The sequence below is a fragment of the Muntiacus reevesi genome, chromosome 9, assembly GCF_963930625.1.
Source record: "Muntiacus reevesi chromosome 9, mMunRee1.1, whole genome shotgun sequence".
NCBI classification, from domain to species: Eukaryota; Metazoa; Chordata; class Mammalia; order Artiodactyla; family Cervidae; genus Muntiacus; species Muntiacus reevesi.
The window spans coordinates 86869744-86896445 of NC_089257.1; the positions used below are offsets into that span (position 1 = coordinate 86869744).

General features: G+C 36.1%; 1 protein-coding gene across 1 annotated transcript in view; it reads right to left on the minus strand.

The window, feature by feature from the left end:
- The window catches only part of LOC136175979 (caspase-1-like), a 33857-nt gene extending 19942 nt beyond the window's left edge, over positions 1–13915 (minus strand). Inside the window, exons 1-10 of the mRNA XM_065946150.1 lie at positions 13871–13915; positions 13386–13652; positions 10993–11052; positions 8261–8376; positions 7432–7605; positions 6758–6992; positions 6181–6324; positions 3851–3960; positions 3335–3430; positions 936–987 (exon numbers count right to left, since the gene is read on the minus strand). Of these exons, the coding sequence (XP_065802222.1) occupies positions 936–987; positions 3335–3430; positions 3851–3960; positions 6181–6324; positions 6758–6992; positions 7432–7605; positions 8261–8376; positions 10993–11052; positions 13386–13652; positions 13871–13898 (1282 nt within the window). The 5' untranslated portion in view covers positions 13899–13915. The remainder of the gene's footprint in view (positions 1–935; positions 988–3334; positions 3431–3850; positions 3961–6180; positions 6325–6757; positions 6993–7431; positions 7606–8260; positions 8377–10992; positions 11053–13385; positions 13653–13870) is intronic.
- Positions 13916–26702: the final 12787 nt, after the last annotated feature.

The following is a 26702-nucleotide window of genomic DNA, read 5'->3' on the forward strand; positions in this document are numbered from 1 at the left end:
TATTCTTTCCTAACAATGCTAATCTGCAGACAAGCCTGATGCAGATACATAAGAATCATTTGTAGATCTTAAAAATATTATAAATCACAGCTTATTCATGATTGAGTAATTTAAGGTTAGGGAGGGGGAAATAATCAAATTTGTTAATGTCTACAGATTATTTAGATTTATTGTAAAGTTTAGAAATCATTGATTTAATTGAACTTCTTCCTTTTCAAATGAAGAAAATGAAGCAAAGAAATTATTTAAAATGCTTGACTATTAGCTGCATAAATAGCATAAATAATAGCTGCATAAATAGACTCCATTTCTTATGCCCTCCAGTTCCTGTGTGTAAGATATGTGACCTGAAAGCAGTATGCGAGATGGATTGGAAGATTAAATTCTGGAGAGAAGGAGACCAGTTAAAAACTGTGATAACAGTCCAAGAAATAGTATGCTAGAGTAGCTAGCCCCAGAGCTAGAAAGGAGGAAAAAATGGAGTCACTTAATAAAGACCAAGAGCATAATTCAATACAGGAGATGGTAAGGGAGGGTGGGAATTCAAAGACTCACTTATCTGATCATGGAGAGAGTTTAAAGAAATCAAGAGGAAGCCTAGAAGATATCATAATGCATTTAAGAATTTTCAGAGTTTTCTCACATATAAAAATGTACTGTATTTTTTTTACCCACCCTTCATTTTGATTATCAGAAGCTGTAAAAAAAGAATTAACTGCTTCCTGGCTCCGAGCTATGTGTAGATCATACTCTGCTTCAGTCTCTGAGGCAGAGTTCCCCAACTTAAGTTATACGGAACTAACAGGAAGAATTTAACTTTTACAGAATCGGCTCACTTCCCTTTTGTATATTTCTGTCTGTCACAGAGCAATTAATAAAGTGTTTTCTAAGACTCAAGTGTCTGACCCTTAGCTAGGAAAAAGACCCCTACTCACCAGCCATAGATAACAGGCTTAGTATCTTCCTACTGCCTTGAAGGAGCACAATCTGGAAAATGAAAGTTACTGGGCATTTCCTTAGTACCGGAGGCTGGGACTTCTAGCCACAGACTGGGAAATTCCTGTTCAGAACTTCCGGGTTCACTGTCGGGAAATCCCCTGTAGTCAGCAAATGAATTTCCAAATCCTTTGGGAAGAAATGTTTATTCATTTTGGAAGAAAAAAATTGAAATGACAAGACATTTTCTGACCTGTGTTGGCACCTCTATTTTTTTGTGTGTGTTTTTTGTTTGTTTGTTTGTTTTTGTTTTTCCCTTTCCTCACTCTCCTACATCTTGTCTTCTTTGTTCTCTCTCAGATATCTCAGTGTTTAAAGGACTTAAAACTAACAAGTCTCATTTTGTTTCAGGATAAGGGTTATCTTAATAACTTTTGCTTCTTTTTTAACTGTGCTAATAATGGCAATATCATCTCCTCTCTGTCTCCCTGTCATTTTAAACATTTATTGGAAATAAGTTCTGAATACTTGTCTCCATTTAATGCTTTTCTTTTACTGCCTAAGCTTCTATAACATTTAATTTTTACTGAAAGTGACAGTTCCTCTTTTTGTTATACTCTGAACAAAGACTGACCATAGAAACACTGTCAAGATATAGTACAATGATCCTGTGATAATACAAAAGAGATCGATTCAGTTAGTGAAAGAAAAAAAAATTGTTACATGCTCAACTTTGAAGATTTTTAAAAGGTCAGAAATTCTAGGTCCATCCATGTTGTTGCAAATCATACTACAGAAATAAGTCAGATAAGAAAGATAAGTATCATATGATAGCACTTATATTTGGAATTGAAAGAAGTGGTACAAATGAATTTTTTTATGAAACAGATGCAGAAAATAACCTTTTTTTTTTTTTTTAATAAACTTATGTTTACCAAAAGCAAGCAGGGGGAGGCATAAATTAAGAGATTGAGATTAACATATATATAACTATACATAAAATAGATAATTAATAAAGACCTTCTTTTAGCACAGGGAACTCTATTCAATATTCTATAATAACCTATGTGGGAAAATAATCTAAAAAGAGTAGATATATTATGTGTATAACTGATTAATTTTTCTGTACACTTGAAACTGACAGAACACTGTAAGTCAACTATACTCCATATATGTGTGTGTATATACATATATATTCCAATAAAAAATTGGAAAAAAATCCCAGGAAGTGTATATTTGACAAGTCCAAATAAAACAACAAAATGGTCAGAAATTCATCTTCACTTTTAATGGGTTAGGATTAGAAAAGGTTCATATTTGCAAGTGAAAGAGTAGTTTTTCCAGTCCTTTCTGGGTATAACCTTGCTAAATGAAAATCTTACCCCAAACTCATAGGGATACTATTTTGTATACATCTCACCCTGGCATTTATTTACAGGCATTATACTATATGCTGATTGTTTCATGTTTCTTGACTGTCTTGTCTTCTCAATGAGACGGTAAACTACTAGGTACCTAGATACACAATTATTTTGTGTTACTGAAATGCCTTAAGGAAGTGCTAGAATTGTATAAACAGTAGTCATGACTTTGCCAGTGACAAACTCTGAGATTTTGGATAAGTTACTTATCACATTACCTTCTCTGAATATCTCCCTCTGAGCTCAAAATTTGTTGAGGTCAGGTACCTACTGTAATTTATATCTGTATCCCTAAAGCAGAAAACATTTGCTAGCAAATGTTTTCTAGAAAGAATGGTGTGAGTAGCAAATTCAATTCGTATGAAATCTGAAGACTTCAAACCCATTATTTGCTCCAAATTCCACCTCCCTACCTTCTCAGAGTGGTGAAAAAGAAACTGATGACCTTTCATTTCTATTTCAAATTTATTGAAATGTTTAAAGAAATGTCTGTTTTCTGCCAACAGGATTCCGAAACAGTTATGGAATGACAGAACTCCTGGCTTCCTATGGAAAAGGGAGAGAAAATAAAACAAGCATCAAAAAAGAATTCTGCTAAAAGAAATGCAAGTTATAAAAATGACTCCACCAAATGGTTACACACACTCATAAGAATGAAGAGCCTGTGTTATGTCTCAATATTGCCCTGCTGACACAAAGGGGAGGAACGTCTAAAACTGAGCTTTCATCATCTTCTGGCCAAATCTCAGTCTACATCAGCTAACCTTGAGAAATGGCCATCTACCTCTGCAGAACTTTGAGGGAAGTGCAGTGTGCCCTGTACTAACCAGCAGAAAGGCTTTTGTTATCCTTTTGTTATCCCCTGTTTATTATACTAGACCTTGAGATCTTCACTAGGAGGGTAGTTCAGTACTCCTCCCCCAATTTTGCTCCATCCCTACCACACATACATCTGTACTTACAGCTTACTCACTTTAATATCCTGGAAAGAGGTAGAAACATCTTGTCAAAGTCACTCTTTCAGTGGTGGGCATCTGTACCTTACCATCTGGCAGCTCAAATGAAAATCGAACCTGAAAGGAAAATAAATTCTACAGATTTCCCACCCCCCCACCCCAAGTGGAAGGATTTGCACTTATGTTGGGAAAATATTAGCAAAATAAATGATTAAAACAAAGAGGTTTTGCCTGGATACAAATCAGCGGTATGCATGTCTGGGGATGGACTAACCATGCTTTTAAAATCTACTGAATCTAATAGTTTTGGACACAAGCAAATTAGAGTCCACTCATTTGTCTATTCTTTTCTAGGGTTTGTTTTCTAGATCATAACAGCTTGGAACTGACTTCCGGGTTGACTGACTCACCAAAGAAAACCTCAAAACTCATTTGAAAGAAGGACATTTTTTAGAAGAAAACATGTCCAGAGCTGCTTTTTAGGTTACCAGTTAGAACAAATAGGGAGGCAGCATTTCAGAAGTATCTAGCACCTACCTTTCGGAAAATTTCCTCCAGGTCACAGGACCAGGCATATTCTTGAAAATTTTTGATGAGTTTAATAATAAAAAGAGAGCCCAATATGGGATGTCTCCAGGAAACATTATCTATGAAGAAAACACATTTCAAATTTCATGCAAGGTATCTCACTTGGCTACAGGAATGGAGTCCTAGGATTTCTGTTCCAGTTAAAGCAGACTGTTGAGTTTATGCTATTTCTTACAGACTGCACGCCATTTTTAAGTGACTCTATTCAACATTCAGTGTGAATATTTTCAGATACTTGAAAGTTTTTAAAGCCATATGAAGAATGCTGTATATGGTACAGATGTTATGCAGCATAATCTTTGAAATTCAAAGAACCATAAATATAGTAGAGAAGGAAAGTCAGGATGGAATGGAAGGGAATAACTGGGCCTTGAGGAACAAATACCTGAGTGTGGACCCCAAGAGTGCCACTGACAGACTTGAGTTAAGTTAATTATACACTCTGAAATGCAGGCCTTGACTGTAATAGGTAGGGCAATAATTTCTGCCCCCCAAAATACATTTGCATATTAGATATAAATGCATTGCAAGGATCTGGAAGAATATACAAATGTAGTACCCAGTTTATACAAGGAAATCATATTAATAATATTTCTTTAAATTTATCTACCTTGTGATTTAATAAAAATCAAATAATATTGATCATAAAGCATTTAAACAAAGAAATTACTCATTAAATTTGAAAATGGTACCAACAGAAAAAAAGTCCATACCTAGAAAAGATTTAAGAGGGAAAGATCATAAGACAAAACACTTTCATAGAAAAGACATATTAAAAAAGAATAGTTATACAAAATAGTAGGACTTAGAAGTTATAAAGCCATTTTTAAATTATGTAAAGGAATATATAGGAAAAGTATCAAAACATTTTAGCCAATAGAAATGGTAATAAAATGCATACTCGTAATAGATTTAAATCCTATCTAAAACTACAGCTGTCTTGATGAAGATGGTTTCAATTAAAGGAAGTAGGTGGGACAGAGTTGCATGCTAGTATCTCTTCAAGTTTTTTGTGAAATTAGTTAGAGACCAATCACTTTTCTTCATAAGAGTACTACAATGCAATTGGAATTAATACCAGAGGATATAAAGCTAGATTTACTCATAGAATCTCAAGACAACTGAACTGGAGTTTCTACAAATCCTCTGGAAGGAGCATGAGGAAAGTGAAAGAAAACAAGACAAAAATCAACAAGATAGATTATCAAGAAGCCAGGGGGTCCATAAAGGTTATAATACTTAGAGGTAAATCTCTGTGGAATACTGGAATCAATTTTTTTTAATAGCTACATCTAGTATTAAAGTCTGTTAAATACACTCAAACTGTAAATGTATGGAGGCTTTCCCTAGTGTCATTGTTTTCATTTTTGAAAAAAATTGATTTCTATATCAAGATATCGTCAACACAATGCAAAAGCATGTCTCCTGAGAGATGGTACCTCATTATAGAAAAAAGTCTGTTAAGTTAAACTATTTGATCAGGGGCAAATCCTTAAGCTGGAAGTAATCAAGAGAGTGTTAATGTCCAAGAAATTCCAAACTATAGTGGATGACTTTTATTTAAACCTGGATATGGAAAGTAACTCAAGGTAAAAGCTTGAATTAAGCTACAACATAGAAACATCATTAATAGTGGCAATCATTTAAAGTGTGCTTTATTCTATGTCATATTTACTTAACGTTTCATATTTATTATTAAAATGTTTTAAGCCTTATGACAATGATATTTGTATTCACATATATTAGTGAGGAATTCAAAGAAAGGCCAGAGAAGCTAAGTAACTGGAACTAATTTACAAAGCACTAAGTGACAGAGTCAGAATATAATTGACAGTACTCATAATCTAAAATCTAGATTTAGAATCTTTCATTTTTTTTTTTTTTCCTGTTGCATAAACTCCACACTTCTGGTTGAAATGCCTTTACCATAGGGACTCAATATACTTTGTTTTCTTTTCTGCCTCTCCCCTTTATAAATACTCTTCTATAAATACATGTGTAGGCAAATTGAAATGTTAAGTGATGTCAAGATGTGGACCTACCTATCTATTCCTCACAATACAAAAATCATTTTGCACCATGGGAGTTTACTAAAATAGATGTATATTTATTTGGTCTCCATGGATAAGGAGAATTGAAGGTGTAACTGAGAGGAAAACTTGAATTAGTCTTCCAAAGTCTCATGAAAATTTTAACACAGGTATCCATGCTCTAATGTATTAGTGTGAATTTCTGCATTGGTACTGCTCACAGAGGTGTCTTACATATATACTCATTACCTGGTGTCGAAGAGCAGAAAGCAATAAAATCCTTCTCTATGTGGGCTTTCTTAATGGCATCAGCCTCAAAATCTTCTGGGGCCACTAAGGAACAATTTCCAGAAGTTGCTACTGAATCGTTTACCCATACCATCCCTTGCTTCTCTGAAAAGACAAGATTTGGTTTCTTGTTACTGCCAATAGCCAAGAAAACTTTCTCCACTCAACATCTGTTCAACCATTTACTAATTTGTCAATAATTTTAATTCAGGTACAGATGCGCATATACATCTCAAAAACTATCTTAAGAACTCTTGTCCCTCCTAACCCTCAAATTAATTCCAATAACATCAAAGTCTTAAGATTAAAAGTGATATTTCAGTTGAAAAAGGAACAAAAATCTACCAAGCAGTCATGTAATTCACAGAAGCTATAATCCCGTTTGTAATGTCAAAGAATATCTACTTTCACCAAACAGGATTGTAGCTTTTCTTTGACATTAAAGAGTAGACTCAAAAGAATGGAAAAATACTGTACACATACAGATAATGAGATCAATACTTCAGGGTCCCGTCTTCGAATGGCCATCAACACTCACCACCACGGCAGGCCTGGATAATGATCACCTTGGGTTTGTCCTTCAAAGTTGGGCAGTTCCAGGTGTTCAAAATTTGAAAGATGTCATCAAGTTTTAATATGTCTGGGACTTCTTCAGAGTATTTCTTCCCACAAATGCCAGCCCGAATTCCATGAGACATGAGTACCAGAAAAGTACTATCAGAGGTCCGGTGCTCTGAGCGAGCAGCAAATGCCTTCAGTTCTAAAGTCATTTCCTGGAAGAGACATATTAATACCACTGGTGTTGAACTATGTGATTGATTATCATGGCAGCTTGGAATCCAATAAAGAGACACTCCTGAATGATATGAAAATCAATGGAATACAAAAGGAAAATTTAATTTTCAATTAATGGAAAGGTGAAAAAAGAGTTATGGGTTGTAATTAAGAGATTTCTAGTACTGAGTAAGAGGCATTGCTTATTTATTTTTGTGGCCACAGACATATAATTGAATTAATAGAACATTTTCCAGGTAAAGGTTTCACCAAACTCTTGCTAAAAGATTCTAGGATAGAAGCATGAAATACCCTACAAGAACAAATTTGAATTTTAGACTATCAAGAGATTAAGTTTCTAGTGCTACAACCAATCTTTCTAACATTCTTTAAGGGTAAAGGCCATTACCATTGTCTCTACATTATGAAAAAATTTACCAAAGCAGTGAGATTTTCTTTCACATCCACATTGTATCCCAGACCTTCTAGTAGTATCTTCATATTTCTGGTATCAACATCAGCTCCATCTCTTTTGGGAAGATTTTCAAACTCTATGTTGCAGATAATGAGGGCAAGACGTGTGCGGTTTGACCTTTCCATTATTGGGTAAATCTGTAAGAAGTGCAGGTTGAACAAATAGACTTGTTCTTTCTAATTAAATATCCAGTTTGAGGATTTAAGACAGCTTCTCTCCCCTTAGTTCTCTGCAGAAACCCAATCTCTTGAACCATAGGTAAAAATAAAGAGGGGAGAATGAGTCCTACCGTAGGAGTGGAATGAAATCTGTGAATGCCCAGATGGCAGCTGAGCACTTGATTTTTATTACTTTTGAGAGGTAGGACTGAGGGAAATGAGCATAATTAGAGCTATAATGACTCAATTTTAAAACTGATTCCTTGACTTACTGCTTAAGACTCATTATTTCACAACTGTTGCCTCAGTTTTCTGATCTCTAAAATGGGCTATTTTGAGGTTCAAGGTGTTATTATATGCAATATCCTCAGAACAGTGCCTGACTCCTATTAAGTAGGTGTTTTTATTATTTTAGCTATTTTGTTCTTAATATTATAACTATTTTCTCAGGGGATTGGACTAAACTTGAAAATCTCTACATAAATCGGGAAAATAGGAATTCTTTATGTAAGGGAAGAAGCAGGATGGTTTTCCAGAACCTCTCAAGGAAATTAGCTCTAAGAAAGAACCACTGCAGTTTAGAATTTTCTCCAGTGTGTCTTTCACCCAGATCCTTATGTTCTAAGCATAGCACCTCTCCTGATTTTTCTTTCCATATTCTTTGGGCTGTTTCTGGGGGGCAAAGCTTGAGGTTCCCTCCTGGTCCTGAAGATGCAAGCTTAACTGGGTTATCCTGTATTGCCTGAGGAGCTGCAAGAGACAAGAAACATTATGAACAATGGCATTACTGAGTATCTCATTTGGTTCACCTCCCTGAATCACCTGTGCATGAAGCCATGGAGGAGATAATTAATCCTTAAGAAGATGATCCTGGGTTACTCCTTACACCATTGAAAGCAACTCTGCTAAAGGAATATATTCCAAGTCAGAAATTTCCAGGGTGTGATATAGACATCACATCCCTTTATCACTTAGACTTAGCATTTTACAAATGCTTTTCGTTAAAAAGCAAAAGGGAGTTTTTCAAGGCTATGCATGATAAAAATCCCAGAAAACAGTGTGTTAGATAAAATAATTAAGCTATAAATATATTTCAAGTAATTGAAATCTTAGATAATTGAAGTTGTCCTTAATGAATGCACTTCAATGATTTAGAAATTCTTGCTTATGTATCTACTTCTTTAGCTGTTTGTTTGCTTAACAGTTGTGAGAGTAGGCATTAGAGATTGCAAGGAAGGAAGGAAGGTAGGAAGGAAAAGCCTTTGTCCTATATCCTTTAGGACTCTCTTTACTGTGTGTACATATAGGGAGAAAAAGAAGATACTGAATACATGGACAAAAATGATTATGAAATAGAGTAATAAATCAAGGTGTACACCTAGAGGAATCCATAGCACTAAATATTGATTGCACAAATATATGAGGAAGAATTTTCACAATGGCTTAAGACTTGGGAGTTTATTTGATCACAAATTCAACATCATCCAATAATGCTGCACATTTTCTAAAAAAATTAATATAATATTTGCTTCAAAATAGAAATAAGTTTTACTGATGTTAGGGGGGAATATTTTAGAAACTAAACTGCTCAAACAAGAAAATTATATTCAATTTTGACAAGGAACTTGTAGAATTCAGTAGAATTCAGTTAGGTAAACCAATGTAGCACGAAGTGTGTTGACTGTGGAGAAAGTAAGAGTTAATTAGAATGGATAGAGTTGGGAAAAAAAACTATAGAAATCATTATCATGTGGAAAAATATTGCATTTCTTAAAAAAGGAGTCTGAAGAACAATAGAAAAATTAGATAAATATTTGGGCTATATTAGAGCTAATTTTTCTTATGGCACTTGGTTATATAGTGAGTGTCCTAGATGACAAGAGCTTTCTTGTCATCTGGGACCTGGGTATTCCTTGTGCTACCTTCAGTGCTATGTTGAATGAAAAGTTCTGTGTTTAAATTTTGTGGCTGAGACTGGCTAAATCTTCAACAAAACAATTCATTATTTTTCCTGAACACATAGTTAATCTATATTGCTAACAAGTCTAGTCATTAGGTATATATATATATAACTAAGTTCTAGACAATGGGATGAAAGCTGATATACTGTGTTATTCATCCAGGCCAAGCCTAACAAAATCTCTTACAAACGATCCTACATATTCCTTCCAATGCCATTAATTTGACTGTTATTACAACAATCATTTTGGCATTGCATGCTGCAGATATCAGAGCCACAGCATGAAAGAGACCTAGATATCTGAGTTACCACCTGAAGGAAAGCTGAATCTAAAGAAAAAAATGCCCATTTTAGAAATTTCTTGAATTGGAACAAACATTTCTATCTTATCTAGCTATTACAAACATTTATCTCTGTTACAATATCCCATATCATGTCAACTGACACAGATATGTGTAGTTTCATTTCCATCCCCAAATTTTTGGCTGACTTTATTTTGGTGGTGGAGTTTCTTAAATGCCTATCCATTCACTATTCATATATTCAAGTAGTTTTAAGAAAAGAAGAAGTCTTGCTTGTTTTATTCATTACTTTCTAAATAGTCCATAGAACAGGGTCTGTAGCACAATTGGCATATGCAAATATTTTCTAATGGCATAGTAAACAATAGTGATTCTGCCCAAATTATCCAGTGAAACAGTCTTAACAAATATTTGTTACATATATATTACAGATTTACTGGTGAAATTCTATTAAAGGTGAACTATAAGAAAAAACATACATCCAATTTCTTCATAAAACTTTTAGTGCTGTGAGGGAAAAGAATGAATTTATTTTTTTAAATTACAAGAAAAATATAGTGAAAGTTATGACTGGAGAATTATGGAACACTCTTGGAATAGGGGCTCTGACATCTAATAGTAGAAGTAGAAATGCAGAAGTCAATCTGAATTTGTGAGAGGAAAGTAAAATCTGGGTGCCACTTAAATGTTCGAAGTGAGGGAGAAATGGTCTAAGACAATTTCAGGTTTCTGGCTTGAATAACTGGGTGATAGTGGTACCATTCATCAAGACAGAGGAAAGTTGAGGAGAGCCAATGAGGGGGAGGCATGGCAAGCTATCTCAGTTCACATGATTGAAAGTGTCTGTAGGAGATGAATGCACAAGTTCAGTAGATTACTGAATAGCAAAGTGTGGCACTCAGGATTTGCGATAAAGATTCAGAACCGTTAGTATAAACATGATAGTGAAGCTGTAGGAACAGCTCCTGCTAAAGCAGAATGGATTAAGAGAAAAATGTATAGAATAAATCTGTAAATAAACCCATGGTCCTCTCACCCTGAGTTCATCCCATTAATCTGTAGTTAATGCCAAGGAAGGTGGCAATGCCTTGAGAATACCATTACCTGAAAAAGGAGGGAACAATGCTTGGGACTGTTGTCTAAGATAAGTTCCAGACTGTGAACCTGAGGAAAGACAAAGGACGTTAAAATAGTCACAAGCTCTAAAGATTCTTACCCCAGTGTGTTGGACACTCCTTACTAAAGATACCTTTCACAGGATTTAATCCTGTATAAGATGTGACTCACCTGGAGCCATACTCATCACTGGGAAACAAAAGCTTCTACACATGAATGACTGGACTTGTTAACTTAAGTAGTGGTAGAACAAAAGTGTCTGGAAGTGACTTCTTTGATTTATACTTTCTATTATGAAAATAAAATTGAAACAGCATCAGCTATAGAATCACATATATTTTAAGGTGGCTTCTGAGCTGATCAGTGCTGCCTAACAAATGTGTATTCAAAGTGAAGTTGTCTAATTCAGAGTTGACCTGGACTTTGGAGAAAACTAGCGCTAAAAGGCCTCTGTGTTTGGACACTTAGCCGTGCCAAGATTTATCACAACAAAATGAGAATGAAATTGAGGCCTATCCCCAATAAGTGTTAAGTAAATTTCCTAAGTCATATAATAATAGGGTGGCAGAGCCAGGATTTGAATACAAAAATGTCTTGACTATCAATACTGACCTCTTAATCACTAACCTACCCTCTAGCCCACAAAGGGTTTTATATAATTATGCATATGGCCGGAGCCCTGACCACAACCTGTAATCTGCACTTGTTTTACTCAATCAAATCTATTAATATATTCTCTGATGTTGCTAGACATTATGATTGTCAATTTCAAGCACAAGAATTGAAATTAACTTTATTTAAGAATTTATAAATGTCTCAATGTAGCAACACCCACATGAGAAACATATTCTAGAAACTTAAGAATCAGCATGAACCAATACTACTCCAAGTACCTATTGAAGACAAGATTTCTGTAGCCAAAATATGGGCCATGTGAATGGAGGAAAGCCTTAGGACATCCCACAATACTTCAAGTCCAAGACGTAAGCTACAATTCGTCCCATCTTTCCCATCTAAACTGCAGGACTAAATTAACCATCAATAAATTCAAGAACATTTTCTGCATGAGGCCTTGTTATTGCAGTAGTTTATATGTCAAGAAATGTTTTTAGGTGTGTCCTCTTAGAGAAAATTTAAATATTATATCCAATTATCATACATATGGGTCCTGAAGCAACTGGCAAACAGCTGAGGAGGAAGCAAAGCCATTACAACCTTGACTGAAGAGGTATTATCCAACAACTGGAGAAATAGACTCTAGGAATTACAGATCACAATGAGTTGCACAAGTGCTTCTAGGGTTTAAGGACTGTGAGTTAAAAGAAATATGATAAGGAAGAAGAAATTCTGACTATTATATAGAAATTCTAAACCCTTATTTTTATTGTCTTTAATTCTTGGAGGTGGGAGTTAATCTAAAAAAATATATCAAAAAAAAATCAACAAAGAAAATATTTGCTGTCACTGAGAGGGGCACAGGCTCCTCCCAGTTTCTGAGGGACAAATGATTTCTTGTTTTCAAATAACATCTACTCTCTTTGAATGATTTTAGAAGCACAAAAGTGAAAGTTGCTCAGTCATGCCCAACTCCTTGCAACTCCATGGACTATACAGTGGATAGATTTTCCCTTCTCCAGGGAATTTTAGAAGCACAAAAGGAACCAGTAACTGGAAGCCCATCAGAGCTCCAGTCTTTTTTGTGTGGAGAAACTAGGGAAAGATAGAAGAGGCAGCTCAGATGGCTGAGCCTGGACTGAGTCTTCAGAAGACAGAAAGAGAGGCGATGGGCCTCTCAGAATGGTGCACAATAGAGGGCACAGTCCTACTCGAAAGAAAATGCAAGGGGGCAACTAAAAGCAAGAGTCCACTTAAAATCTCTACTTTTCTGTAAGCAATTAATTTAGTCTCTGAGTGTTCCATTCTCCCTGAAATATATTTTATTCCTCCTGGAGAGCAAACTTTTGGAGAGACATTATACAAAGTATTTGATTACAGACTTTAAACCTGTGTCAAATCACTACACAGAGGTTTCTAGGGACCTTTAGATCATAACTAATTTACTAGATAAATCAGTAAAGTACCTTGCAAGGATGACTGGAGAATACACTATGAAACTTTTCAAGATTGTCCTCATGAACTTCAACAAATGAGCTACAACATACTCAGGATAGGAAATAAGCTTTAAGCAAAAGAGAGACCCTAAGGCCAAAAAACAGGAACAAAGAAGAAAAGAGAGAGGATGCATGCAATATGATCACTGAAATACCTGAAGCCAGAGGTAAGAAGTGGTGTGCAAGCTAACACGACCAATGAAGAATTCAGATATTAGGCCTGATGACACAGGGCTTGCGTGAACCTCAGTCTGAGTCACAGGTCCTTACCTGAGGTGAGCCCCAGTATTCCTGCCAGGTGGGAGTCTTCTTTACAAATGTGGCTGATGCAGATTTGGCACGCCTGACGTCCTTTACAAATAACGATGTCTATCAAAAACCGGGCTTTATCCTCAACTGTAGCATTTTCATCTCTTACTTTTTCCATCTCCTCCTGGTTCAGCACTCTTTTTCCTAATAGCTCATCCAGCAAGCCATTTATTGTACCCTTGCTCACTGAATGAATAAACAGATTCCTCTTCTCTTTCAGAACCTTGTCTGTTGGAAACAAAAGAAGCCACAAGTCATAAAAACAGTCTCACTTTCCTTTCGTCTCAGCAACTCAGAATAGCCTCTTTCAGATTTAATCAGTAAAATGTGCCTTCCCACACAGTGTGGTAATCCTGAAGACACTCACACCTCATTCTTCCCCCAGTATTATCCATGTGCTGATGGAGTGGCCTGAAGACTGAGATTTACTATCCCCAAGATCGTACCTGAAAATCCTATGTTAACATGCTTCATGTTGAGTCAACTGTGCATAATAAAGTAATGAAACAGTGATTTTCCATTTTCTTTGGGGAGAGCTGCTGGAACCCATTCTGTGCCAATTCTGCACCCTCTGTCAGAATTCAGTTAAGATTGCAAAATGATAGCCAGAGAGCTGCCAGTGAAGTTTGATTCCTTTCTGCCCCTTGCTGTTCCGCACCCCTTTCCTTTTCTTTGCCCCACCTGTACCTCTCTTGGCACGAGCACTCCCTCTTTGCACATTCACAGAACTTAATTATGGCTTCTGTAAAAGCCAGCCCCGTCCAAAACCATTCTTTCAAGAAGCTGTTTTCAGTAAAAAAAAACTCACCGGCCATGGCTTCCCCTTCTTAGCCTTGCTGTGTGTTATGAAACTGAAAGCTTGTTCCACCTTCCTTTTCAACAGGGTGTGCACGCATTGTGAAATACCCATGGCGCATGTATATATATGCATTTATTTCTGTCCTAAAGAGATTATCAGATAACTACAACTTAGATCACATCAGGGAGTGTATACCTGGGAAATTTCCTTCACCACAGTTTGAATCGTGTCAGGGTAGGCGGGAAATGAGGTTTACAGAATAAGAATATAATGAAAAAGTATGTATACAATCAAACTTACACAATAATTAAGTACAAACTGCAAAACTAACTCATCCTTTAGTATCTTTATTCATTCAGGCTACTGTAACAAAAAGTCAGACTGGATATCATATAAACAAAAGAAATGCATTTCTCCTACTTCCAGAGGCTACAAGTAAAAGATCAGTGCGCCAGCATGGTTGGATTGTGTCGGATCCTTATTTCAGTTGCAGACTGACAACTTCTCACCATGTCCTCACATGGCAGAAAGGACAAAGTGTCTCTCTCTCATCTCTGACATAAGGGCATTGGTCTTGCCATGAAGGTTCTGCCCTCATGATCAATTCAACATCTAAAGATCCTGCCTCCTAATACCATCAGCTTGGGCATTAGGTTTTGAACATGGGTATTTTGCACAGACAGTCATTATATAGTCCTTGGAGAAGCTGAACTACTGTGACCCATTCCCCCCACTCCATGGCTCTGGATAATGTCCTGGGAGCTATGTGTCCCTGTGAGCTTTTAAGAAGGAAGCTTACTAAAAGTTCCAATGAAAGAATTCCCTACATGTTCTGCTTTTAGGAAGGAAATATTTTTCTCCGGAATCAAATGTAGCATTCTTCCTTTTTAAAAGCCTCTGTCTTGAGGAACACTATAGAGATAAAAACACAGGCTCTGCACTCAGAATCTCAGACTTAGCATTTTAACTCTCTGTTCTTGGGCAAGGTATTGAACTTTTTCATGCTTTATTTCCTTTATTTGTAAAATACTTTAATTAATAGTAAATACCTACACAGATTTGAGCACTAAGTGAATGAAAGTGTGGAAACTTCATAGGACATTTCCTGACACATGATAAGCAGCAAATAAGTGGTGGTATTATTTTTTAATGTAAGTGTTTCACACTAGAAAAATAGCCAAGTTTAATTATCTGCAGGTTTTCCTTTTAATTTTGTCTTTTGTATATCTCACTTATTCATTGATTTAGAAAATATTTATGGATGGCCTTCATATCAGAACTGTTCTAGCCACGAGAGTTGAGACAAAACAGACAATGGTCCCTTGCCCCTATGTCCTCACATTGAATATGAAATGACAAACATGAAACTCAACATGTGTAAGTAGGATGTTCAGAATGTTAGGTATGGTAAGTACTAAAGAGGAGAAATTAATTAGGCAAGTAGGTTATAAATTTTGGAAGAATCATTAATACTGAAAACAGGGGAGTCTGGAAAGGCACAAGAAGTCATTGTTTTCATAAACACATGTACAAATAATTATCCCAGTAATAAACTCAATGTGGCCAATATTTTTGACATATATTTGATGAAAAAAAGGCTAGTAACAATGTGCAGATATTAGGCCTTCATGCTTATCACTTTACTTACTGAAAATACTTTCAGGGAATGTAAATGGGTACAACCACTATAGAGAACAGTATGGGGATTCCTTAAAAAACTTAAACTAGAACTACCATATGATTTGGCACACAGTCCTGGGCATATATCCAGAGAAAACCATAATTTAAAATGTTACATGCACTCCAATGCTCATTGCAGCACTATTCACAATAGCTAAGATATGCAAACAACCTTAAAAAAAAAAAAGGATGAATAAAGATGTGATACATATGAAGACATGCAAACAACCTAAACAAGAAATGGATAAAAATGTGGTACAAAAGTCATGGAATATTACTCAAGCATAAAAGGAATGATATTATGACATTTGCAGCAACATGGATGGACCTAGAGATTATCATACTAAGTAAAGTAAATCAGACAGAGAAAGACAGATATGATATGATATTACTTATATGTGGAATCCTTAATGGACCTTAGGAAGCATCACTGCAAACCACACTAGTGAAGCAGATGGAGTTCCAGTTGAGCTATTTCAAATCCTAAAAGATAATGCTTTAAAGTGCTGCCCTCAATATGCCAGCAAATTTGAAAAACTCAACAGATGCTACAGGACTGGAAAAGGTCAGTTTTCATTCCAATTCCAGAGAAAGGCAATGACAAAGAACGTTCAAACTACTGCACAATTGCACTCATGTCACACGTTAGCAAAGTAATGGTCAAAATTCTCCAAGCCAGCCTTCAACAGTTCGTGAACCATGAGCTTCCAGACGTTCAATCTGAATTTAGAAAAGGCAGAGAAACCAGAGATCATATTGCCAACATTTGTTGGATCATAAATAAAGCAATAGAGTTCTAGAAAAACACCTACTTCTGCTTTATTGACTATGCCAATGACTTTGACCGTATGGATCACAGCGAACTGTGGAAAATTCTTAAAGAGACGGGAATACCAGACCACTTGACCTGTCTCCTGAGACATTTGTATGCAGGTCAGGAAACAACAGTTAACTGGATATGGAACAAAAGATTGTTTCCAAATCACGAAAGGAGCACATCAAGGCTGTATACTGTCATTCTGCTTATTTAACTTATATGAAGAGTACATCATGAGAAACTCTGGGTTGGATGAAGCACAAGCTGGAATCAAGATTGCCAGGAGAAATAGCAATAACCTCAGATATGCAGATGATACCACCCCTATGGCAGAAAGTGAAGAATAACTAAAGAGCCTCTGATAAAAGTGAAAGAGGAGAGTGAAAAGCTGGCTTAAAACTCAATATTCACAAAACTAAGATCATGGCATCCAGTCTCATCACTTCATGGCAAATTGATGGGAACAATGGAATCAGTGAGAGACTTTATTTTTTTGGGCTCCCAAATCACTGCAGATAGTGACTGCAGCCATTAAACTAGAAGACGCTTACTCCTTGGAAGAAAATCTATGACCAACCTAGACAGCATACTAAAATGTAGAGACATTAGTTTGCCAACAAAGGCTGTCTTGTCAAAGCTATGATTTTTCCAGTTGTCATGTGTGGATGTGAGAGTTGGACTATAAAGAAAGCTGAGCACCGAAGAATTGATGCTTTTGAACTTGGGGTTGGAGAAGACTCTTGTGAGTCCCTTGGACTGCAAAGAGGTTCAATCCGTCCATTCTAAAGGAAATGAGTCCTGAATATTTATTGAAAGGACTGATACTGAAGTTGAAACCCCAATATTTGGCCACCTGATGTAAAGAACTGATTCCTTGGAAAAGATCCTGATGGTGGGAAAGATTGAAGGCAGGAGGAGAAGGGAACGACAGAGAAAGAAATGGTTAGATGGCATCACCAACTCAATGGACATGAGTTTGAATAAGCCCCCTGAGTTGGTGATGGACAGGGAAACCTGATGTGCTGCAGTTCATGGTGTCACAGAGTCAGACATGACTGAGCAACTGAAGTGAACTGAACTGATATGTGGAATCTAAAACTGATATAAATAAACTTATTTCCAAACATAAACAGGCTTGGAAAGCAAACTTATTGTTTATCAAAGGGGAAATATGAGGTGCAAGGATAAATTAGGAGTCTGCTATTATATGTACATGTGTGTGTGTGTGTGCATGTGTGTGCAAGCTGCTCAGTCGTGTCTGACTCTTTGCTACTGCATGGACTGTAGTTTTCCAGGCTCTTCTATCCATGGAATTCTCCTTGGATTGGAAGTCTTCTTGCAGTCCAAGAATACTCGAGTGGGTTGCCATCTCCTTTTCCAGGGATTCTTCCCAGCCCAGGGATCAAACCCAGGTCTTAGGCATTGCCAGCAGGTTCGGCAGATTCTTTACCTTTTGAGCCACCAGGGAATCCCAGATAAATGTATATGTATAACTAAATCACCTGAAACTAGTGCAACATTTAAATCAACTATATTCCAATATAAAATAAAATTAGATTAAAAATTAAAATACTTTTGGAATTATTATCTTATTATCTTAATAGAATAAAGACCCAGAATTACCAAAATGTTCAATATGGTTGTGTGTGCATATGCACATGCATGTAATATCTAAAGTGAATATTAATAGCTTTATCACTATTGTTTTAAAGCTCTGTACAATTAAAAACAAACTTGCTTTTTAATATGTGGGCACCGGTTTTGCTCCTTGTAGTCTAAACTGTATCAATTTTATTTTATTATTTTATTTCAATCCAGGGTTTCCTCAGGGTAATTTTTATCTTTTCTACTTTGCTTACTTATTCAATCTGGTTGCAGCACACTCTTGCGCTCCTTGCCCCAGGGAGGCGTGTCGCAGAGCAGCAAGCAGAAATTGCAAGCGCATTTATTCTAGTCCACATTTGTATTTATTTGTTTAGTCATTGCTCAGTTACCTTAAGGATTTAACATAAGTGTTTCTCCACCAGCCAGGGACACACATCACTGAGCTGAAGCATGTTGATGTGGCATCCAAGCCACAGAAGGATGGCAGGGCAATATGCTTGAGAATGTAGAACTCTAAGGACATAATCAATTTGATGATTCCATTGATCCCCAAAGCTAAGTAGAGACCCACATAACATGGATCCACTGTTGCCTCAAAAAGGAAGATTCAAAAAACTGGAAATACCTCAAATGCCCATTTTAGGAACATGTCTGAGCAAACAAATTGCATTTTATGCAAATACTGGTATACTACTCAACAATAAAAAAATAATAAATTACTGATGCATGCAGAACCATGAATGAAATTTTTATAACCAAAATAACCCATATATAATATAATACATACCTATTATTTCAATCATATAAAGTTCTAGAATAGAGAAAACTAATTTGCTGTAATATAAATCAAATCACTGATTGCCTGAGGGGGAGATGGAAGAAATTGAGTGCAAAAGGCACAAGTTGACTTTATAGGGTGATGGATGGAAATGATTTGCATCTCGACTGGGATGGTGTTATATAATATAATATACGTCTGTCATTAATAATCACATTGTATCTTTAAAAGAGATATGCTTTATTTTTGTAAAACTTATGCCACAAAAAATTGAATTTTAAAAACTAAAGTCAATTGTAAAAAAGACTAGAAAATTTTTTCTTTTCTTGTTTTTCTGGACATACTCTATCAAGCTCCACAAAAGTAGAAAAAAGAAAAAAAACTGGTAAAAGAAAGAGGTTCCTATACTGATGGAAATGGAATTATTAACAGTTGGATTAGGATTTGTAGACAGGAAGGAAATAATTCATGGTGATAATTTCTAGAAATGATCAATTTAGAAACTTGGATATGTACATAGATAATAGTAATGCATAGCATTTTAAGTATATAAAATCACCTTAAATTCATATAGCAGTCCACTTGTAAGTAGTGTTTTAAAGGAAGCATATTAATTTCAAAATTCTTCTATGATAGCATATTTGTACAACAGTATCATTTTAATAAAACTAACACAAGAAGCTTCTACACAGAAGCAGAAGATCCCTGTGCTTATGTTCTGGTTGTGCCATTTTTACCCCTTAAAAATCCATTTACCCTCTCAGTTTATCTTTCTCTTATTCTTTATATTTTTAAGACCTTGTAATTAATACACCTTAGACTACTAAACAACATAACATGTTATTTTATTTATTCTTTGCCTAAAACTTTCCCTTCTATACAGCTTATTGAGATTCAATAGCCTTGGGATCAACTTCCATTTATTGGCTCGCAATCTTGGATATTTATGTAATGTTTTTTATCTTCTGTTTTCTCATATATAGAGAGAAGTTCATAATTATCAGTATTTTGTATGATGGCATAGTATGTGTAAAAGCTATTCCACAATGCCTTCCATCTAAAGTACTCATGAGCTATATATCAAAAGCAAGGTAATGTCAGTATACACTAAATTATTCACATACCTTATTTTATAGTCTGTTATAACAACTGTATACATTAGATTGAATAAGCACTGATTCTATTCTATAAACAAGAAAATCATGTAAACAGTTGATTCAGAGACTTGGCAATAAATTGCAGAACTTGAGTGACGAAGCTGTTTTCCTTCCCATTCAATACTTGCTCTATGTGAGGTATTTTGCTCTAATTTGTACTCCTTGGGAAATATGGACAATAAAAGCAGAGGAAAGAACTATGAACTTATTCTTATGGGGCTGAAGATAATTTGGGGAGATTAAATATAAGCACTGATAAGTGATAATAAATGAGGGAATAAGTTAAAATGCTTGGCTATACCAAAAAAAGAGATAATTAAATATGGCCTAGAACATTCAGGGCAGAGTTCACAGGCTGGTAGGAAGAAGAGCTTTCAGATTGGTAATGGAGGAGATAGAATAAATAGTGTATTTATTAAGATATGTCTGTGTTTCGAGTATCAAGATAGGTCCTTTCAAATGTTTAACAATTCTGAAAAATTATTTCCAATTTTGAAGATCAGAAACTGAGGTTCTGAGTAGATACATCTCTTAGTCAATAGCAGAGTCCATGAGTAAAAAGTTAATTTGATTTCTTAACTCTGAAGTCCATGATTTTTTAGAAAAACTATAGAGTAGAAATGTGAGAACAGGGCAATCCAATGAGGAGTGGAATGTTAGTCATTCAGTCATATCTGACTCTGCAACCCTATGGACTGTTACCCATCAGTCTCCTCTGTCCATGGAATTTTCCAGGCAACAATACTGAAGTTGGTAGCCATTCCCTTCTCCAAGGCATCTTCCCCATTCAGGGATCAAACCCAGGTGTCCTGCTTTGCATGTAGATTTTTTACCACCTGCACCACCAGGGAAGCCCAACCCAATGAGGAGAATAACAAATAAAATTTCAAGTCCAAAATCAAGGAAAGAGGGAATTTTTTTATTTTAATTTTGTATGAATCAAAGTGGTTTTTTTTTTTTTTTGGAAAAGCAGGAAGTGTGTTTTGAGAAATAGGCTGAATCTAGATATGATGATTTATAACAATCAGCCTCAGTGGAATTGAAAATGGTGTGATAGGCAGTAGGAGCCAGTGTAACTTGTTGAGTAAAAGAGTCACATAAGAACACCTCCAAAGTAGCTATTCTGTATTGAGTATTTAAGGAGAAATAAATTTGGAATGGGTATTTAATCTAAAATGGTTCTACTAATGAAAATTCTTGAAAATACTGATATTCAAGCTTACTTCATATTATTGAATCAAAATCTCTGAGTGTGGCTCAGGGTTATGAATATATAAAAATAATCCTAGTTGATTTTGATATGTATCCTCTATTGAATAGCACTATTCAATGTCCTAACCTAGTATCAGAAATAAATAGAAACTCTTTGAGACCCCCACACTTCACAGCATTGAGAATTTAGTGGTACCTCTTTTTTGAGACATTGCTGACCACATGTGAATCAGAAGATGGGCCTTGAGTAGCCAGGGCATTCATGCCATGAGATGGGATGGGAAAACCTGGGAGTTAGGTGTGGCTGTGAAAAGAAGCTGTAAATGTGAAGTGGAGTGGAGAATCAAAGTGCTTGCCTGGACTGGCAGCAAAGAAGAGTGTGGTCTTCTTGTATCAGATTTCTATTTCAACAGTATATGAAAATACTGACTTATAGAACCTCTACAAGGTGAGAAAGTTGACCCTGGAATCACCCTGAGGCCAAATCCTTGAGGAGGAATGTATGAGGCCTTAAAAATGATTTTATCACATGACAGCAAAAGTAGAAGGAATTCTTTTCCAAGTTTGGCCATCAAATTTTCTGTTCAAAATAGGAAGTATACTGACAGGTGAAGTTTATAAACTCACTAAAATGCAAGTCACTGTAAGATTATATCAGCAGACACAAGAAACTGCAAATGTATGTCCATAAGGATATGAAGATGCTGGACTAATATATATAAAGAGAGAGTACAGAATGGAAGTGTATGAGACAATCAAATAAAGTGGGGAAAGTGATTATTTTATAATAAGGAATAATCAGAACAACTGGTGATGCCTTCCAACCTTCTCAAGCTCTGTTGCTCTTTTCTCCTTCTGCCTTCAATCTTTCCCAGAATAAGGGTCTTTTCCAATGAGTTGGCTATTCGCATCAGGTGGCCAAAGTATTGGAGCTTCAGCTTCAGCATCAGTCCTTCCAATGAGTCTTCAGGGTTGATTTCCATTTAGAATGACTGGTTTGATTTCCTTGCAGTCCAAGGGACTAAAGGGTCTTCTCCAGCACCACAGTTTGAAAGTGTCAAAGTTCATGGACATGAACTTGGGCAAATTCAGGGAGATGCTGGGAGACAGGGAGGCCTGGCGTGCTATAGCCCATGGGGTCATGAAGAGTTGAACACGACTTGGTGACTGAACAACAACAATAAATCAGAACAATGTCATTAAAATAAAACATAAGAGACATATATCAGTTACAATTAATAATGGATAATTTAAAAGGAAGACATACAAAATTCATGAGAATATAAATGACCTGGAGATACACAGTTTATTTAGAATACAATAAAAAGAGATGAGGAGCTGGAAAATTTTAAAGAGGAACTTAGAGATAAGAAGCATTGAATGAGAAATTCTAAAATATATATGGTTAAAATCCTAGAAAGTTATAATTGAGTAAATGAAAGAAAGAAGAAATTTAAAAATATTTTTTCAGAATGAAGAACTAATGAATCCACTGGATGAGGAAATGTGACATGCCTCAGACTGGATAAGTCCAAAAAACAACTGTTTATGACCTTATGACAACCTTGTGAACTAGGCTTTTTTATGGGTTGAATTGTATATCACAGAAATATTTATTGAAATTCTAACCCACAGAAAGTCAGAATGCATTCTCATTTGGAAAAAGTGTTTCTGCAAACGTGTGTAGTTATCATGAAATCATATTGGATTAAGGTGAGCATTTAATTCAATATGACCAGTGACTTTTAAAAAGAAAAGAGACTCAGGAACAGAGATGGACCAAATACATAAAAATATAGATACACAGAGAGGAGGCAGCAATAGCATACTGAAAGCAAAGATTAGCGTCATGCATCTGTAAACCAAGGAACACGAAGGATTGTCAGAAACAACCAGAAGCTGTCAGAGAGAGCATGGCTCTCCTGACGCTTTGGCTTCATACAGGATTCAAAAGTGTAAGAGACTAAATCTCAGTTTTGATTCTCCTTGTTTATGATACTTTTTTAGAGCGACCATAGGAAATTAATATGGGCATTGTTAATTCCATTTTGCAAATGAGAAAACAATCTCAGAGAGGTAAACTACTTTGCCACATGAGGACAGGTGATTTTAGCCACAAGGATTTAAAATCTAGTGGGAGAGCAGAGACTGCATGAGTTACAACAGCAGTTAAAAAAAATGGTGGCTCTCAGACTCCATCATGAGCACAGATTTTGAGTTTTTCTGACTTTCACAGATATAGTTTCTTTTGACATTGGTTATTTATTAGTTAAAACTTAAAAGGGCTTCCCTTGTGGCTCAGATGGTAAAGAATCTGCCTGCAATGTGGCAGACATGGGTTCTGTCCCTGAGTTAAAAAGATCCCCTGGAGAAGGGAAAGGCTCCCCACTCCAGTATTCTGGCCTGGAGAACTCCAGGGGTTCGCAAAGAGTCAAACATTTGAAAACTTAAAAGATTTCAAATAAAATTTTGGAATGTAGTCCTCCCTTGCCTGAATTTACACAGGGCAATAATTACCTGGAACAGAGTCCATACTGTTACATTTATATGTTCTCCCATTTTTCCTGTTCCTACCTAACCTACGGAGAAGGCAATGACAAGCCACTCCAGTATTCTTGTCTAGAAAATCCCATGGACAGAGGAACCTGCTAGGCTGCAGTCCATGTGGTCGCAAAGAGTGGAACATGACCGAGTGACTTCACTTTCACTTTTCACTTTCATGCATTGGAGAAAGAAATGGCAACCCACTCCAGTGTTCTTGCCTGGAGAATCCCAGGGATGGCGGAGCCTGGTGGGCTGCCGTCTATGGGGTCGCACAGAGTTGGACACGACTGAAGCGACTTAGCAGCAGCAGCACCTAACCTGATTACCTTAATTTGTGCTTCTTGTCAAGCATATGGCCTTGTTTCATTTGTGGCCTCTAATGTGGTGATTAAAGACCGACCAGAGTTTGGACTCAGCCATTCTTAATAATACCAACACTTCACATTGATGTAGTGATTGGTGTGATAACCATTCAACTCAAGTCTAAATTCCCCTACTTGTAAAATCTGCCTTGGAGAAGTTGTTAGATTAAATTTAATGTTGAAAATGAGTATCACCTGTTGAATAGTGTACACCCAGTAGTGTGATTACTACCTTAACATAATTTTACAAGTAACCATAATGCTAGTTGAAAATGAGAAGTGTCATAAGAGAAAGGTTTCTACAACAGAAATGCAGTATATTTCTGCAAAGAGTTTGAAAGTGAAAAACTACATCTGTTTCAAGGGTAAAGGTGGGCAGTATGGAGAAACATTGGAGAGTATACTGACTAAAACAGAATAAAAAATATATTTAAGACATAAATAGTATTACAGAAGTTTCATAAGCAAGGTATGCAGTACTAATTTGCACTATGAGTTTGAGGAAATAATTATCGCATGCCATAGCCCTTTGACTGACTTGGTTTGAATACTATTATGATGGAGAGTTTCTTGCACATGGCTAGTGTCCCACATCAAGTCACTGTGCATCCGGTTTTTTTTTTTGTTGTTGTTGTTGTTGTTTGTTTGTTTTTTTTTTCTTTGCTGTCTGGAGATATTCACCAAAGGACTGAGGATTGCTCAGCTGTGAGCATGCACATTCAGGAATTTGGGTGTATGTATATAAAGGCCTGCTCCCCAAAACTTCAGCAGAGGGAGGACAGTACTCAGTTGATAAATATCCCCAGTTTTCCATTTTCTCAGAGGCAGATACTACAAGATTCCAAATGATCACCCAGGAAGAATGAAATTCAGTTGTTCAGAATAGTAACTAATTCATTAACACAAAAATTTCAGGTGATTTTTTTTTTTTTTTTTTATCTTTCATCTCCTTTTCCCTTTCTGCTTCCACGGGCATCCAAATTGAGAAAATACCTTTGTCATCATCGTCATCATCCTTGCTGTTGTTCTTACCATACTAATTGAGTATTTTCTGTGTGAAAATCACTATGCTTGATTTTCTACATGTTACATCTTATGTAATTCTTACTACATTGAGACTGATAGTATATCTCTCCTTACAGACAAAAATCTATAACTAAGGTTAGTTATACATATAATCTCATATCCCATAAGTTGGATTTGTATTATATACTCTAATTATTTTAACTCCCTAAATTTAATCTAAATAGAATAAAGGGTTCATTTATTTTTAATAGCCTGGGCATCAACTCTTTAACTTTTAAAGCCCAAAACTATGTTTCTGATGTTTCTTATCAGACCTATTCTCCACTGCTCTCCATGATATTCATTAACTAACTTTAAGCAAAGCTAGTCACTAAATAATCCCTCAAGTGTTTGCCTTGTCCCTTTAGTCACACAACAAACTTTCTGTTTTTTTAATTTTATTTTGTTTTTGTCTGAGGGATGTCTACATATTTCTCTGTTATTATTTCACTACTCTGAAGAGATCAGTAAATGACAGGTAAATTGTCTGTGGTAGGAATGTATAGAATTACTTTCTATTGATAGTGAAACTGGAAATAACACAGGGTGGAATACATAAAACAATATGCAAAGCATTCTGTAAAAACTAGACACTTTTCAGCTGTCTAAATTTCTTCAGTTCAGTTCAGTTCAGTTCAGTTCAGTCCCTCAATCATGTCCGACTCTTTGTGACCCCATAAACCACAGCACTCCAGGCCTCCCTGTTCATCACCAACTCCCAGAGCCTACCCAAACTCATGTCCATTGAGTTGGTGATGCCATCCAGCCATCTCATCCTCCTCCGTCCCCTTCTTCTCCTACCCTCAATCTTTCCCAGCATCAGGATCTTTTCAAATGAGTCAGCTCTTTGCATCAAGTGGCCAAAGTATTGGAGTTTCAGCTTCAACATCAGTTCTTCCAATGGATATTCATGACTGATTTTCTTTAGGATGGATTGGTTGGATCTCCTTGCTGTCCAAGGGACTCTCAAGAGTCTTCTCCAACATCACAGTTCAAAAGCATCAATTCTTCAGCGCTCAGCTTTCTTTATAGTCCAACTCTCACATCCATACATGACCACTGGAAAAATCATAGCCTTGACTAGACAGACCTTTGTTGACAAAATAATGCCTCTGCTTTTTAATATGCTGTCTAGGTTAGTCATAACTTTCCTTCCAAGGAGTATGCATCTTTTAATTTCATGGCTGCAATCACCATCTGCAGTGATTTTGGAGCCTCAAAAAATAAAGTCAACCACGGTTTCCACTGTTTCCCTATTT